At 33.4% G+C, this 12,616-nt stretch overlaps 1 protein-coding gene across 2 annotated transcripts in view; it reads right to left on the reverse strand.

Annotated features, from left to right (window-relative positions):
- ERBB4 (erb-b2 receptor tyrosine kinase 4) overlaps positions 1-12,616 on the reverse strand; it is a gene marked incomplete at both ends in the record, with an annotated part of 1,145,028 nt that overhangs the window by 274,889 nt on the left and 857,523 nt on the right. For both annotated transcript variants that reach the window (XM_081242707.1, XM_081242706.1), the window contains 2 exons: positions 4,972-5,126; positions 11,134-11,227. In XM_081242707.1, coding sequence (XP_081098833.1) covers positions 4,972-5,126; positions 11,134-11,227 — 249 coding nt within the window. The remainder of the gene's footprint in view (positions 1-4,971; positions 5,127-11,133; positions 11,228-12,616) is intronic.

A 12,616-nucleotide genomic window follows, 5' to 3' on the forward strand; every position in this document is an offset into this window, starting at 1 on the left:
CAATAATTTCTAAGGGGTAAGAAACAGCAGGAGCAAAAGCATCGATCTGAGGAAGGGTAGAGAGTATATGAACAGCTACAAATAATTCTGAATAGTTAGAGAAAAACATATGAGGCAACAGGGAGAAGGAAAAAAAGAAGCTAGATCATTAGAAAGGAACCTGAACTTGAAGACTGTCTGCTTAGGAACAAACTTAATGGGAAACAACTGCAGGGTTTTAAAGAAGTTGTGAAATTGTTAGATTTGTGTTATACATTGATCTCTTTGCCCACTGAAGGCTAGTCAGCTGGGAGCCAGACAGATTCCTTTGGCACAGAGACTGTTTTAGTCTCTGTAAGAGACGATGAAGGATTAAACTAGGGAAATGGTAACTAGGATAGAGGCAGAGTTGGATTTAAGGAATACCTTGAAACGTATGCAGAAAACAAAACAAAACAAAACAGTAGTTGGTGGCTGATTTGATGATGGAAGGGGAAAGATCAGAGGAGTTAAAGATGACTCATACTTCTAACTTTGAGAATAGTGGTGCCATCAGTGAGAGAATGCAAGAGGAGGAACACCTTCCTCTGTGTGTGTGTGTTCCAGAAGCAGGGTTGATAGTTTCAGTCTTAGATATCTAAAGTTTAGTGTGGTTTTCCTACATCCAGGTAGAAATGTTCCTCAGCATCTGGAAAGAGGAGTCTGGTGGAGGGGAGGGTGTGGGGGTGGAGGAGAGGAAGCAGGAGGCACAGGTACAATGATCCAGTTTTGAAACATCATACAGGAGAAGGCTGAAATCATGTAAGTGGATGTGATGGCTGAAGAAGGATCTATAAAGTGAGAAAAGCAGAGACTGAGACTGAAACTAAAGGAACTCCAATAATTAGTAAATGACATAAGATGAGCTCATACACCAGAAACATAGGAAAATATGTTCGAGTAAAATCAATTAATTGCAGTGTCATGGAAGCCAAATCATGAAAAAACTTCAGGAAATGGATGATCATAGATCGTTGTCCAGTGCAAGAGAGGTCTAGTAAAAGAACTACTAAGAGTATGTTAGTTGTCATATTCAAGGTCACTAGAATTTAGGTTGCTGTGAGTTGAGAAGTAAATTGCAAATAAGAGAATAGAAGCAAAGGAAAAGGGAAGAGCTACTGAGGGGGTGGGGTGTGAGGTCAAGAAAGTTTGTCTAGGAGATTTTGTAGGATATTTGAGATTTAAAGGTATTTATAAGTTGAGGATAAAACAAGAATGGAAGACAATAAGAGCGTGGTCTCCATTTTTTCTAAATACAAATCACTGTGTATTTAAAGATGTATATTCTATTTCAACTCTTTGTACTTTACATAAGCAAATAATTAGCACATGCAATTTATGTAGATTCAGGAAAATCAAAGAATAATGGAAACATTAAACTTTTGAAGAGTCAAAATCCCAAATAAGAGACTGAATAAAGATGTGAAATAATACAGCTGTCTAGATAATTAGCGTTCTAAAGTAGAAATTTTACAGAAAGTTCAGAAAGAGAAACTGTAACATGTTATTATAATATATTAAAAAATCTGGAATTCCAAATATTGAGCTGTGTTTAACATTTGCTTGTACTTACTGATTTATAAACACCTTGATATACCAATACAAGTAACATAGTTGAGATATTTTGACAAAATCTTCTCTAAATTTTGAAATTAAAATGGAAAAATATTTAAAAATTTCATTACAGAAGTTATCAACAATAATTCCACAAGCAGCCCTTCTTTTGTTCTCTCCATCAGTGGAAATTCTTTCATTACATACATTTAAAAATATAAAAAGAATTGATAAGAAAAATATTAAGGCATATAGAAAATTTAATAGTATCAAATCATGATTCTAATATTACTAAAAACTTTTAATGAATTTTTAAAAGATGCTCTATTAAAAATAAATATCCCAGTTCACATCTCCAAACAAAAATTAAATTGACATTCATCATGGACGCAAGTGATATTAGTAAAGAAACTATAATCTTTGCCCTTACGACTACTTTACTACTCAACTGCATTCTAAATTTAGTTTACAAGTCCTCTTTTAAAATTTCTATCTTGCTAATTTCAAATATGAATATCATTTCTAAGTTTTAAATTATTGCTAATCATTTCACAATACTGATGGATCTCTGATGAAAGGATATAAAATGTAAGAATAAAAATTCACTGGACTGTGACTTCCTAGTGATCAAGAGCTGTGTCTTGCTTATTTCTGAACTTAGCTATCACTGTATCTGATACACAACAGGTGTTAAATATAACAAAGTTGAAGAATAAATGAAATGAGAAAGGCTGCTAAAATAAAAGTTCTCTAGTCAAGGCAAGAAGAAACAATGTTATTTTTTTTTTTTTTTTTGCTCTAGGAATATTAGTGAGACTCTCCTGATAGGTACTAGCTAAATGGATCACCTATTTTAAAAACATCTAAAGAACTTATTAGAGCCAATACATTTAATGTACTTTTAGAGTAGTAAAAGGGCTTTTAAGGTATTACATGATAATTTTACTTTCAGATGATCATTAAACAGTATTCAAAGTAAGAACTTCCTTCTGAAAAATGATTTGAAAGACTATTTCCATTAACTTGGTTCCTGAATTATCCAGCTGACATAATATTGGCATATAAAAGAAAAGCTGTTTTCCAAAGTGGAGATGGCATGGTGAGCTCACGCTTACTGATAGGTCATTTATTACGTGTATTTAGGAATAAAAAGTGTCACTTGTTCCATCATCCCTACTGCCCCTATGATCTTCCTAGGGAAAGATTCTATCTCTACATGCTCAATTTGAAAGGAAGCGACTTAATGCATAGAGCACCTCATTGCTTCATTAAAAGGATCTCAAAGCACAGTGTTGCACTGCAGTTGTGTACAGAGGAGGGCTTAAGCATTTAGAAATGCCCAAATCCTAAATTCCATTCTGGGGCTGAAACCACAGAACTCTTAGGAAGTGAGTGAACCTGGACAATACGGATGCTGTTAGAAAAAGGATGGCAGGAAGATAAATGAAAACAAAGACAAGAAACTGTCAGGATTAAGGCAGTCATTACAGAATCCATTTACCTTAGAAGATGCCAGGGAGTACACTAGTCAAATTCTGTCTCACCATCATTCTGCACCAGTGAATTTTAAGTCATCATTTTATTTACTAGGGTTCCCAAGTGATCTGGTCAGATTTGGTTCCTGTTACACCTTCATCCTCCCTTTTGGTTGACATCCAACTTTTGTTACTGTGGTAAATTGATCTATTCATTGTCCCTCCTTCTACTTTCCCCCCACTATATATCTTTTCTTTTATTATATAATCATGATTTAAAAGGACTGAGAGGAAGACACACCAGCCACACATCCAGACTATGTATGGCTCTGTGATCTCACTTTCATTTCCCTAATAGCTTTGTTGTAATTAGATTTGCAAAAACAGCAAAAGGTCTCATTTTGAATGGCAACAGCTGTTGACATCAACATTACATTGAACAATGTTTGTTTAATTCTATATGCAAAACAATAAAACCCTCTTGTGGATGATTATTTTAGCAGGCAACGTTTTCCCTTTCTGTTGCTCTTCTTCTGCTCCAGCAATACCACTATCTTCATGAAATACTCTTAACTAAAGTGTGCCCAAAACTCGCCAGGAGAGCAGCTTATTCTTTCTAATTTCCTTGAAGCAGAGTGTCTATGTGACTATTTCAGTATCCTCAAACCAGTGAGGTGGCATTAGCTCTTCCAAGCTGAATTTGAATTTGAATGGCAGCATATTACTTTACTTTTTGAGGATGTGCCACTTCACAGAGTGACTTAAGGTGATTTCTTGACCTGCAGGAAATTGTAGCAGGATCTGCAAATTGATGTCCTCTTGGCAGAAAATGATGTTGCTTGCTTAACTTCTTCAGTATCCCCTAACAGCCAGCCCTTACTCTGGCAGAAAATCTCTTAATGGAATCTCATACTTTCTTGCCAGATCTAAAGTACCCAAGATGATTCTCCACAAGTGTCTCTGTGTGTTTGTACATGTGTGTGAACATGTGTGTGGGCACTCACAATGGAGAAGAGGGTTTTTGGACAGAAGGAGGATAGAGCATGTGAAACTGCCCTTGATTCTAAATGTATTCCCCTTCTATAGGAAAGAAAAGGAAAAGTCCTTATTAAAAGAGATTTGCTGTCTTTTAAATAAATAGTTGTTGGGATTTGTTCGACGAAGTGATATTATTTCTTTTGTCGTTCAGTGCTTTTCTTCTTTCTGTAATATGTCTTTGTTACTCAACAGTTATCAGTATCAAAAGTAGTCTAATTATTATTCATTTTACAATGCATCCTTTTGAAGAGTAGAGAAATGAGTACCCAGCTTTGAATTGTCCTATATCGCTTGAAGAAACACTAGGTTATAAGTTAACCTATAATAGAATCACTTTCACAAAATGTACTTGTATTTTTATTAAAATACAATATCACTAGGTTCCTTTTTTTTTTTACCTTCACTGCTTTTGCTTATATTTTGCTGAAGGAGTAATACAAGGCAGCATTTATCAAAAAGAAATCTCCACTTTAAGGTGATTGTAACAACAAAGAAACAGAAACAGAAAATCTCTGTTAAAGATTTATTAAGCGTGAAACTCAGAAGGACAATGACTTGTCTTTTCTGATATCTTTAATCCTCAGTAAAATTTGGAAGAATTTCTACACTCTGTACAAAGTATCCCTGATACCAGCTTCATGAAGGTGTCAATAGAAATTACAGGAAAATGTTAAACAGAAATATTTTAGAGGGTATAAATTCGATTCCGTAAAGCATTCTTATAGAAAGGAGTTCTCTTAAAATCAACACATTATATAAAGATGAATAGAATTTTGCATGAGAATATTATGTATTCAGTAGACTGTGTCAGGGATAAAATGCACGTATGTACCTCTTGATTAGCAATACCCACATGATTAAGCTTTTGACCAGTAAAGTTGCTTACCCTTGGGTGCAGTTTGGATGGCATGGGTGGCACTCCCGATCCTGATCAGCATACTTGAAAATGAAACTGTTTGCTCCCTGTAAGCCATCTGGACATTTTTCCACACAGTTCGGGCCATCCTTAAAATGGGAGCACTTTGTACAGTTGTCAGGTCCCTGAAGTGTGAAAAAAAAAATGGAGGAAGAAAAATGGGTGCCATTTCCTCTGGAATGTATTCATCTCGTTTAGTTACTGAGACTTTAGTGGGTGGCCAATCTTCCTCTAGAGAACTGAAGAGCATTTTCAGAAGTACAAATGGGGATGATGCTATTGTAGCTTTTTGATCAGCAAAATTGCCCAGTGATTTTTCCAGAAGGACATAAGCATTTTCTTTCTGTCATTTATTCCTAGTGAGATTACAGTGCAACGATATTTGGTAACAATACATTATTCCTAGAAATATTTTATCACAATCACTGGGAATATGTGAAAATTCTTACTAAGCAGTTAATGAAAATAAGGAAATGATAGGAATTAGGTAACACTGAATTTCATATACAAGTAAGATGTAAACTTTCCTTTGGTAGTACCATGACTATTTGAACAATGAATTTAAAAATTTTTCTGTAGCTGAATTATCAGGAATTAGGTAGTTTAGGCAAAAAAAGGTTAATTTCTAAGTTACTCTCCAACTCATATCAGCTTATGATAATACTAAAAATTATATCATGTCTATTAATAGGGATTTTAGCAAATAACAGTACAATACTGAGAGCACAATAAAGGCACAATCTGATGAGGAAAAATCAAAAACTTGTACATACAAAAGAAAATTATATGGAGAAACTTACTCAAGAATGAAGGTGATATAAATATGAGCATGATAAATCTAAATAAAACTAACTCACTTCATATATTTATGTTTATAATTTATAATATCTGTCTAATATGTATAATTATAGTAAGCAGTAATGTGTAAATATATTTAAATGTCATAACAAAAGTAAAAATCTTAAATTCATATTAAATATCTAAAAATTGTACCAAAAAATGATTTGAATTTGGTACTGGGGATAGTAAGCATGCAATAAATGATAAGTAGTACATTGTCAAATCAAATTGAGAACATTTTGGTAAAAAATACGATTTCCTTAAAAGATGCCCATATATTTACACATTCAGGTGTTTTAAATAATGATATTACCTACTCAAAATTTACTTTTAGTTCTCCTTTTTGAACATAATATTTTCTTAGGATTCCTCTTCTCTTTGACTACTTCTTGGAACTTCTTACCTTGACTCTTTTCTCCCCCAAATCTGCTTATATCTACATAGATTAACAATTAGGACAGTTCACATTGAAGATAATTTAGATAAATAAGATATACTAAGTATAGAGGGAAATATTTAATATTATTAAGTTTATAATTATAAACAATGTGTATTTGGGAGATGAGCAAGCAAATATTTTACAGAGCTATTTATTAGACAGGGCGTGTGGGGATCAGTCTATTCATGAGAGTGTGTTGCATCTCTCTAAGGATGTTAATCCAAAAGTAGCCAGACATTGCAAGTGGTGATATAAAGCATCAGGAAATAAAGAAATATAATACTTTAAAATTTAAAGATAAAGGCAGCTAAGGAAGAATAGTAGTACAAAGAAGAAAGGGTAATCAGGAAGAGATTTCTGGAAATCCTGAGACTGGTGAGGTTCAATCAAGCACCTATCTTACTATTTTGAAGTGAGATTTATATTATCTATCTATTATCTATCTATCTATCTGTCTATCTATCTATCTATCTAAACAGTTATAGATATATCTAAATCTCTTACTTCTAAATCTCATATATATATATATTTGTTTATGTATATAAACATATGTGTATATATATGTATGTACATATATATGTGTGTTTATATATACTTATTTATTCTGTGAAAGAGAAGCCCTATTCAACCTGAAGAGTTTGCTGCTGGCAACTTATTTCTTACCAAAAAAGAATACTTCACATGTTTCCAATTTTAACACCTGCTCATGGGTACTTAGGCACATAATACTGTCTATTATACAAAATCATTTACTGTGCAAGTATGCTCAGTGGTATGACATTGTACAAGACAAGAGACATGCTGATGTCTTCTTTCAGAACACAAGAATAAAACTTACTGTGAGTAAATTAGGCAGTGGTAGTCAGAATTAGGAATTATTTTTCTATAAAATACTTCTAATGTAAAATAATGTCCAAGTAAAATCAGAAGATGTAAAAAATTATGAAACTAAAATTAAATTCACATTTAATCTTTAGGCAGACTTTAATAGGATAAATTTTTTTGTGCTTCCTTGTTTTTAAAGCATCTCTTAACTATTTAATTGTATTATCATGATATGAAATTGAATGTCCTGAGCTGACATAACTAAAAGATGTCCTGAAAAATCTCAAAAGAAATGAAATGTCTGATTCTCTATCTCATTTCCATAATAAAGAGATTTAAAGAAATACATGTTGTCTAATACTTACTCTTTTATCATTATATTCCCAAAGCTTTTAAGAACCCAGGTACAGCAAATGAACTGAGAAATGCAACAATAGAAAAGAGAGATGAAGGCAACATTCTTCCATATCTCTGATTTTAAGCTACCTTTGGACCCAGTAATCTAGACAGAAAACTAAAGGATAGGGTAAATCCTGAGGGAAACATTTCATTTTTTTTTTTCTCAGTGACAATTGATGTTTTTCTCTGGTAGCTACTGTAAGAGAGAAAGCCACTATTCACCAGTATCAAATTCTCTTCCACTTCCAGCCTCACAGAATATGGAAATTCCCTCCCACTAGAGGGGCGATGTGTGTCTCGCTTTGGACAATGAAATTAAGTAAAAGCTATTTATGAGACTGCCAGTGCTAAACTCTCCAGCCTTCTCTTTCCCAGTTGCCATGATGTGGGGATCCCATGTAGATGTAGAGATGCCATAACTTCAAAGCATCCTGGAATGCCAGACCATCACAGGGAGAGGGGCTGCCTTAGAAAGTTCCCCAGACCTGCAGTGCACTTTACATGAAAAAGATTTAAACATGTTTCTGTAAGCTATTGCAATATGGGGGTTATTTGTTGTGGCAACACAAGCTCTATTAACCTGGATTTAACAGCTATTTTAGTTTTAACAAAAATTGTGTTTCAAAAATCAGTTTCCTTTCCTACCAAAAAATCAGTTCCCTTCTATCCCCTCCCTTCTCTTGCTGTCTCTGTGGCTTATATTTTGGTCTCCCTTGACATTGTCTGATGTCCTTTTCTTTTGTTCTTACATTCCCTCCCTTATCTTTCTTGATAGGACTACGCAGTAATAGTGAAAGTGAGTCAGAAAAGATACAATTGTAAAGAAAGAAAAGATAGAAAAGAAAAGAAAAAAAAAAGAATAAAGTAAAGAAGACCAAGTGCAGACAGATGAGGATATAAAAGCAGAGGCTTGCTTTATTTCAAATCCACCCCTCTCAAGATTATCCTGAATGTCTGTCACATTTAAATAGGATAATACCATCCATTTTACAGATGTATATTCCCAGAAAGCATTTTACCCTTATTACATTATGGACATTGTTGCCTAGGGAAAAAAAAGTGAAATGAAAAGAGTGTGAAATTTGGAGTCAGAACTTCTAAAGTTGAGTCCCAGCTCTACATCTTACTGACTTGCTGACTTTTGGAGTAACTTTCTAATCAATATCATGGGTTCAATTTCTTTATATTTTAAATGGAGAATGTGATAGTATGCTTCAGATGTAATAGTGTTTGACAAATATAAATATTTATCAATTCTTATCATTAGGGAAACATTGACAGTTCAAGAAAATGAGATTTCAGGAGAATAAATCATAAGACCAGGTGTGGAAATTCCAGTTAGCTTTATGACTTCTTCCTCTATCTCACCACTGTATCAGTCTCATGAAAAAGTTTCCTGAACCTCTTGGGTATCCTAAGTGATATATGCCCGTTACTTGGCACACAAAACCACTTCCGTCTTTAATTTTGATAAACAACATGTAGACCCAGAAACAGGCATACACCTAATATAAATTGTAAAGGCTGAAAACAAGCAACCCCCTAAAGGGAGCAAAGTTTGGGCTATTGCTTGAGCTCAATCCTGGCAGTTTTTCAGATACCATAACCTAAAAGACACTGTGCTCTTACCTGCTTAGCATTTTAAGGCTTACTGATCAAGTCAGTTTTCTTGATTTCATGCTCTTATCTTCCACAAATGAGTGATTCATCTTTACTGAGTTTTTTCTACTTTTGACTTATTGCCTTCTCTAATCTCTAGACATACTCATTCACAATTTTAGCACTGAATAGTGATTTTAAGCATATGGCCCAACAATGCTGTCCTTACAGAATTCAAATGTGTTCACTAAAAACCTGTTTTTTCATTCTTTTTGGTTATCAAGTAATTTTGAAAATTGCAAGAATATTAATTTTTAGGGCTTTTTAATGTGTATTTTTATAAACTGTCTCAATTCTTTTAAGGAACAAAGGAATGATCAAATATACTGTAAAAACAAAGAAATCAATAAGCTAGTTATTTTCTAGCATACTTTTATACCACAGGAGGCAGCATAAGGAACTGAAAAATACGGGACTACTCTTGCGGTTTGCCTTGTTCAAAGGAGATGGCCAAATTCTTGTTTATTGCAATTGTACATTTTCAAAGTCTGTTTCTCAGAAAGAGATTTTTTTTTTCATTCTATGATGTATGGTTCCTAGATATGCTAGTTTTTAGAGAAGTCTCATAGAGGGAGACAGCTCAACTTACTTTAACAAACCCATTATGGAATTTTACTTTCCTGTGTTTCCTGACATGCTTTACAGAATCCACATTTCTCATGCTGCAGATTAATTGTATTTTAAGTGACTATCCTTAGTGGAAAAAGAAAATAGCTGCATATGCCCTTAGCATACTTACTTGGAGATCATTACATATTAAATTGTCTTTTAGACTTTGGTTCTTCAGGCCAAATCACACCACTTCTTTTTCTCAGAGGTCTGTTTTTCCAAGCTTAATCATCCTTGTGGTAGTCCTCTGAACTGTCCAAGTTTTCCACATCCTTCTTTAGATGAAGTTCCAGAACAGCTCATTGGGGCCTAATGGAAGTTTGGAGGGCTCAATGATAATTTTTTTCTAAGCTAATTAAGTGCTGAATAAGCACTCTGGTAGAAAAATTAATACTATTTAAATTTCAAATGAATTCTTATGGAGCAGTGTTGATCTCTTGGCTACACCCAAATGTTGGTCCCCAAGTTATTTACTGAATGATGACTCAATACACAAATAAACTGGAAATTTGTCTAAAGAAGGATGAATATGACACTTTGGAATGACAAACTCATACTGACCTCATTATTAAGAAAAAGCCTCATTATTAAGAATGATGGGAACCAAAAGAAAGTCTAGAAAATAATTATCATTTTCTCCACAAGACTAACTTCAAACTATATAAATGTCAACTTATCCATAAAGACTTTCCTGATCCCATAGCCCCTCCTTCAATCATCATAGTTCAGTTTGTCTCTCGGCCATGGTATTTATCACACAGCTTTAGATTTTAGTTTATGAGTGCTTGTCTTCCCCCTTTTTTTCAATTTTCCTTCATAATGCCATTATAGTTAAATGATTAAACTCAGGTACGAATGTGTTACAATTTACCTCAAGCACAACATAAACTTTCACATTTACATCTCTTTACACGTTTCCTCATTCCAGATTCTTCTTCAAAGCATAGCTCATACATCACTTTTCTTTGGCTTTCTTTGGTGTCCCAATTTCCATCTCAAAAATTTAATTTCTCACTCAAATGCATTCATATAACAATTTATACATATTTTATCAATTATTTTGCTTCAATAATTATTTGTGTATCTCTCTTTTCAGCCCTGTGTAATCTTCAAGGACAACTCCATATCTTCTTTTTAAATACATTATATGGGACATAAATATTTAAGAAACTGAAGTTTTAAATATTTTATCTCTACTACTAAGCTGTAAGCCTCTGGAGGGGAGAATGTTGAATGTGATTCCCCATAGCATGCTGTAAATACCTATTAAATGGATGGATAAATGATAAAGCAATGACTTGACAGACATTCATACATGAAACTAAATAAGCCAACACAACCGTAGATGTCTTCAGGCTTACCGGTCCATGACATGTGAGGATGCCATCTTCCATCTTCTCACACTGGGGGTCACACTCCACACAGATGGAGCCATTCTCAAACTCCCGAAATTCACTGTGAAAACATCAGCAATGTGAGGCAGTGTAAGCAAACAAGCTGTCAACTTAACAAATGAAGTAACATCTGCTAAAAGTCCTGTTGGCAAAGTAAATTCTAGAGTTTGTTTCTCTAAGTGCCAGGAGCATCAGAATCATTTCCCTGTACATTAATGAGTAAGTTCTCCATTAGGAGAAAAGTTAAGCTGCAGCCAGATGGCTCTCCTGGCCCTCCATTGGGTTCAACGACAGACTCATTCAGGAAACCTCTCTCTTGTGAGAGAGATTCCAGCAGTCTCAAAAAAAAAAAAAAAAAAAAAAAGGAAAAAAGAAGGAAAAGAAAGAAAACGATGACTCTTTTTGATGACACAGCAGAACCATTTCTGCTATTTTAAGTAAGTCTGTGCCTGTTTGCCTCTATATAAAATTTTACTCTTGGCTGAAGGCTTATTTTTTAAACTTTGACAGAACTATTGTATTTTTCCTGTTGCTAAGCTACATGAATGTTCCCCATCCTTGTCCTTCAAATCCCAAGATTCTTCAATTTATTTTTAGTGAAACTTCAAAAAACACTTTGATTTCTTTTCTTCTTTTAAAATATCTTTCTTGGAGAATTAGAAAAAATAGCTTCTTTATGGTAGATTTTATTTTCTTAGATTATTGATCTAATATAACAACATATTTTTCAGTTTAAATTATTTTTGAAGAATTCTATATGATATAAAATTAAAAAAATAGTTTAATGGTAACATTCTAAAACTTTCTAATTAAAATGAGGGATGATGGTCATCACTTCCCCAAACCTTACATTTTATGGGTATTTGAATATTAAATTTATCAGTATATAAGTTTTCCAATTAATATCTATCCTAAAAGTTTTCATTTCAATAATTGGGTATCAGTCATGTACAATATGTTTAAAACACACTATTTCCACTAATGTGTGAGAGGATGAGGTACTGGGTATAAACAATTTCAAATGTCAGTTATGAGTCATTAACAAAACGACTAAATATTTATAGCTACTTCATTATTTTGTGCCTTTGTATCATGAGTGACCATTCCAAACTAGCATTGCAAATATGGAAATTATGGATTAACTAGGTGATAAATTCAAATATATTTTTCCCTGGAGTGAAATAATCACTCTTTTTTTGTAGTGAACTATCTCATTTGGTTATTATAAAGCCTTAACAGATGATTGAAATCCAAAGGGTGGGCTATATTTTCTGTTGGTTAGATTAAGATTACATATATTTCAAGGTAAAATAATGGTTTGGTTTTCAAAATAAATAGCATAAATCTATGGTTTATTTATGTATGAATGTACATATTTAGTTCCATGGATTCTGCACTCAAAGTGAAGTGTTGGTTTGCTATGGATTAACTTTTTATGAATTTTCTTGAG

This window comes from Mesoplodon bidens (genome assembly GCF_964165515.1).
Source record: "Mesoplodon bidens genome assembly, chromosome: 8".
Taxonomy (NCBI): domain Eukaryota; kingdom Metazoa; phylum Chordata; class Mammalia; order Artiodactyla; family Ziphiidae; genus Mesoplodon; species Mesoplodon bidens.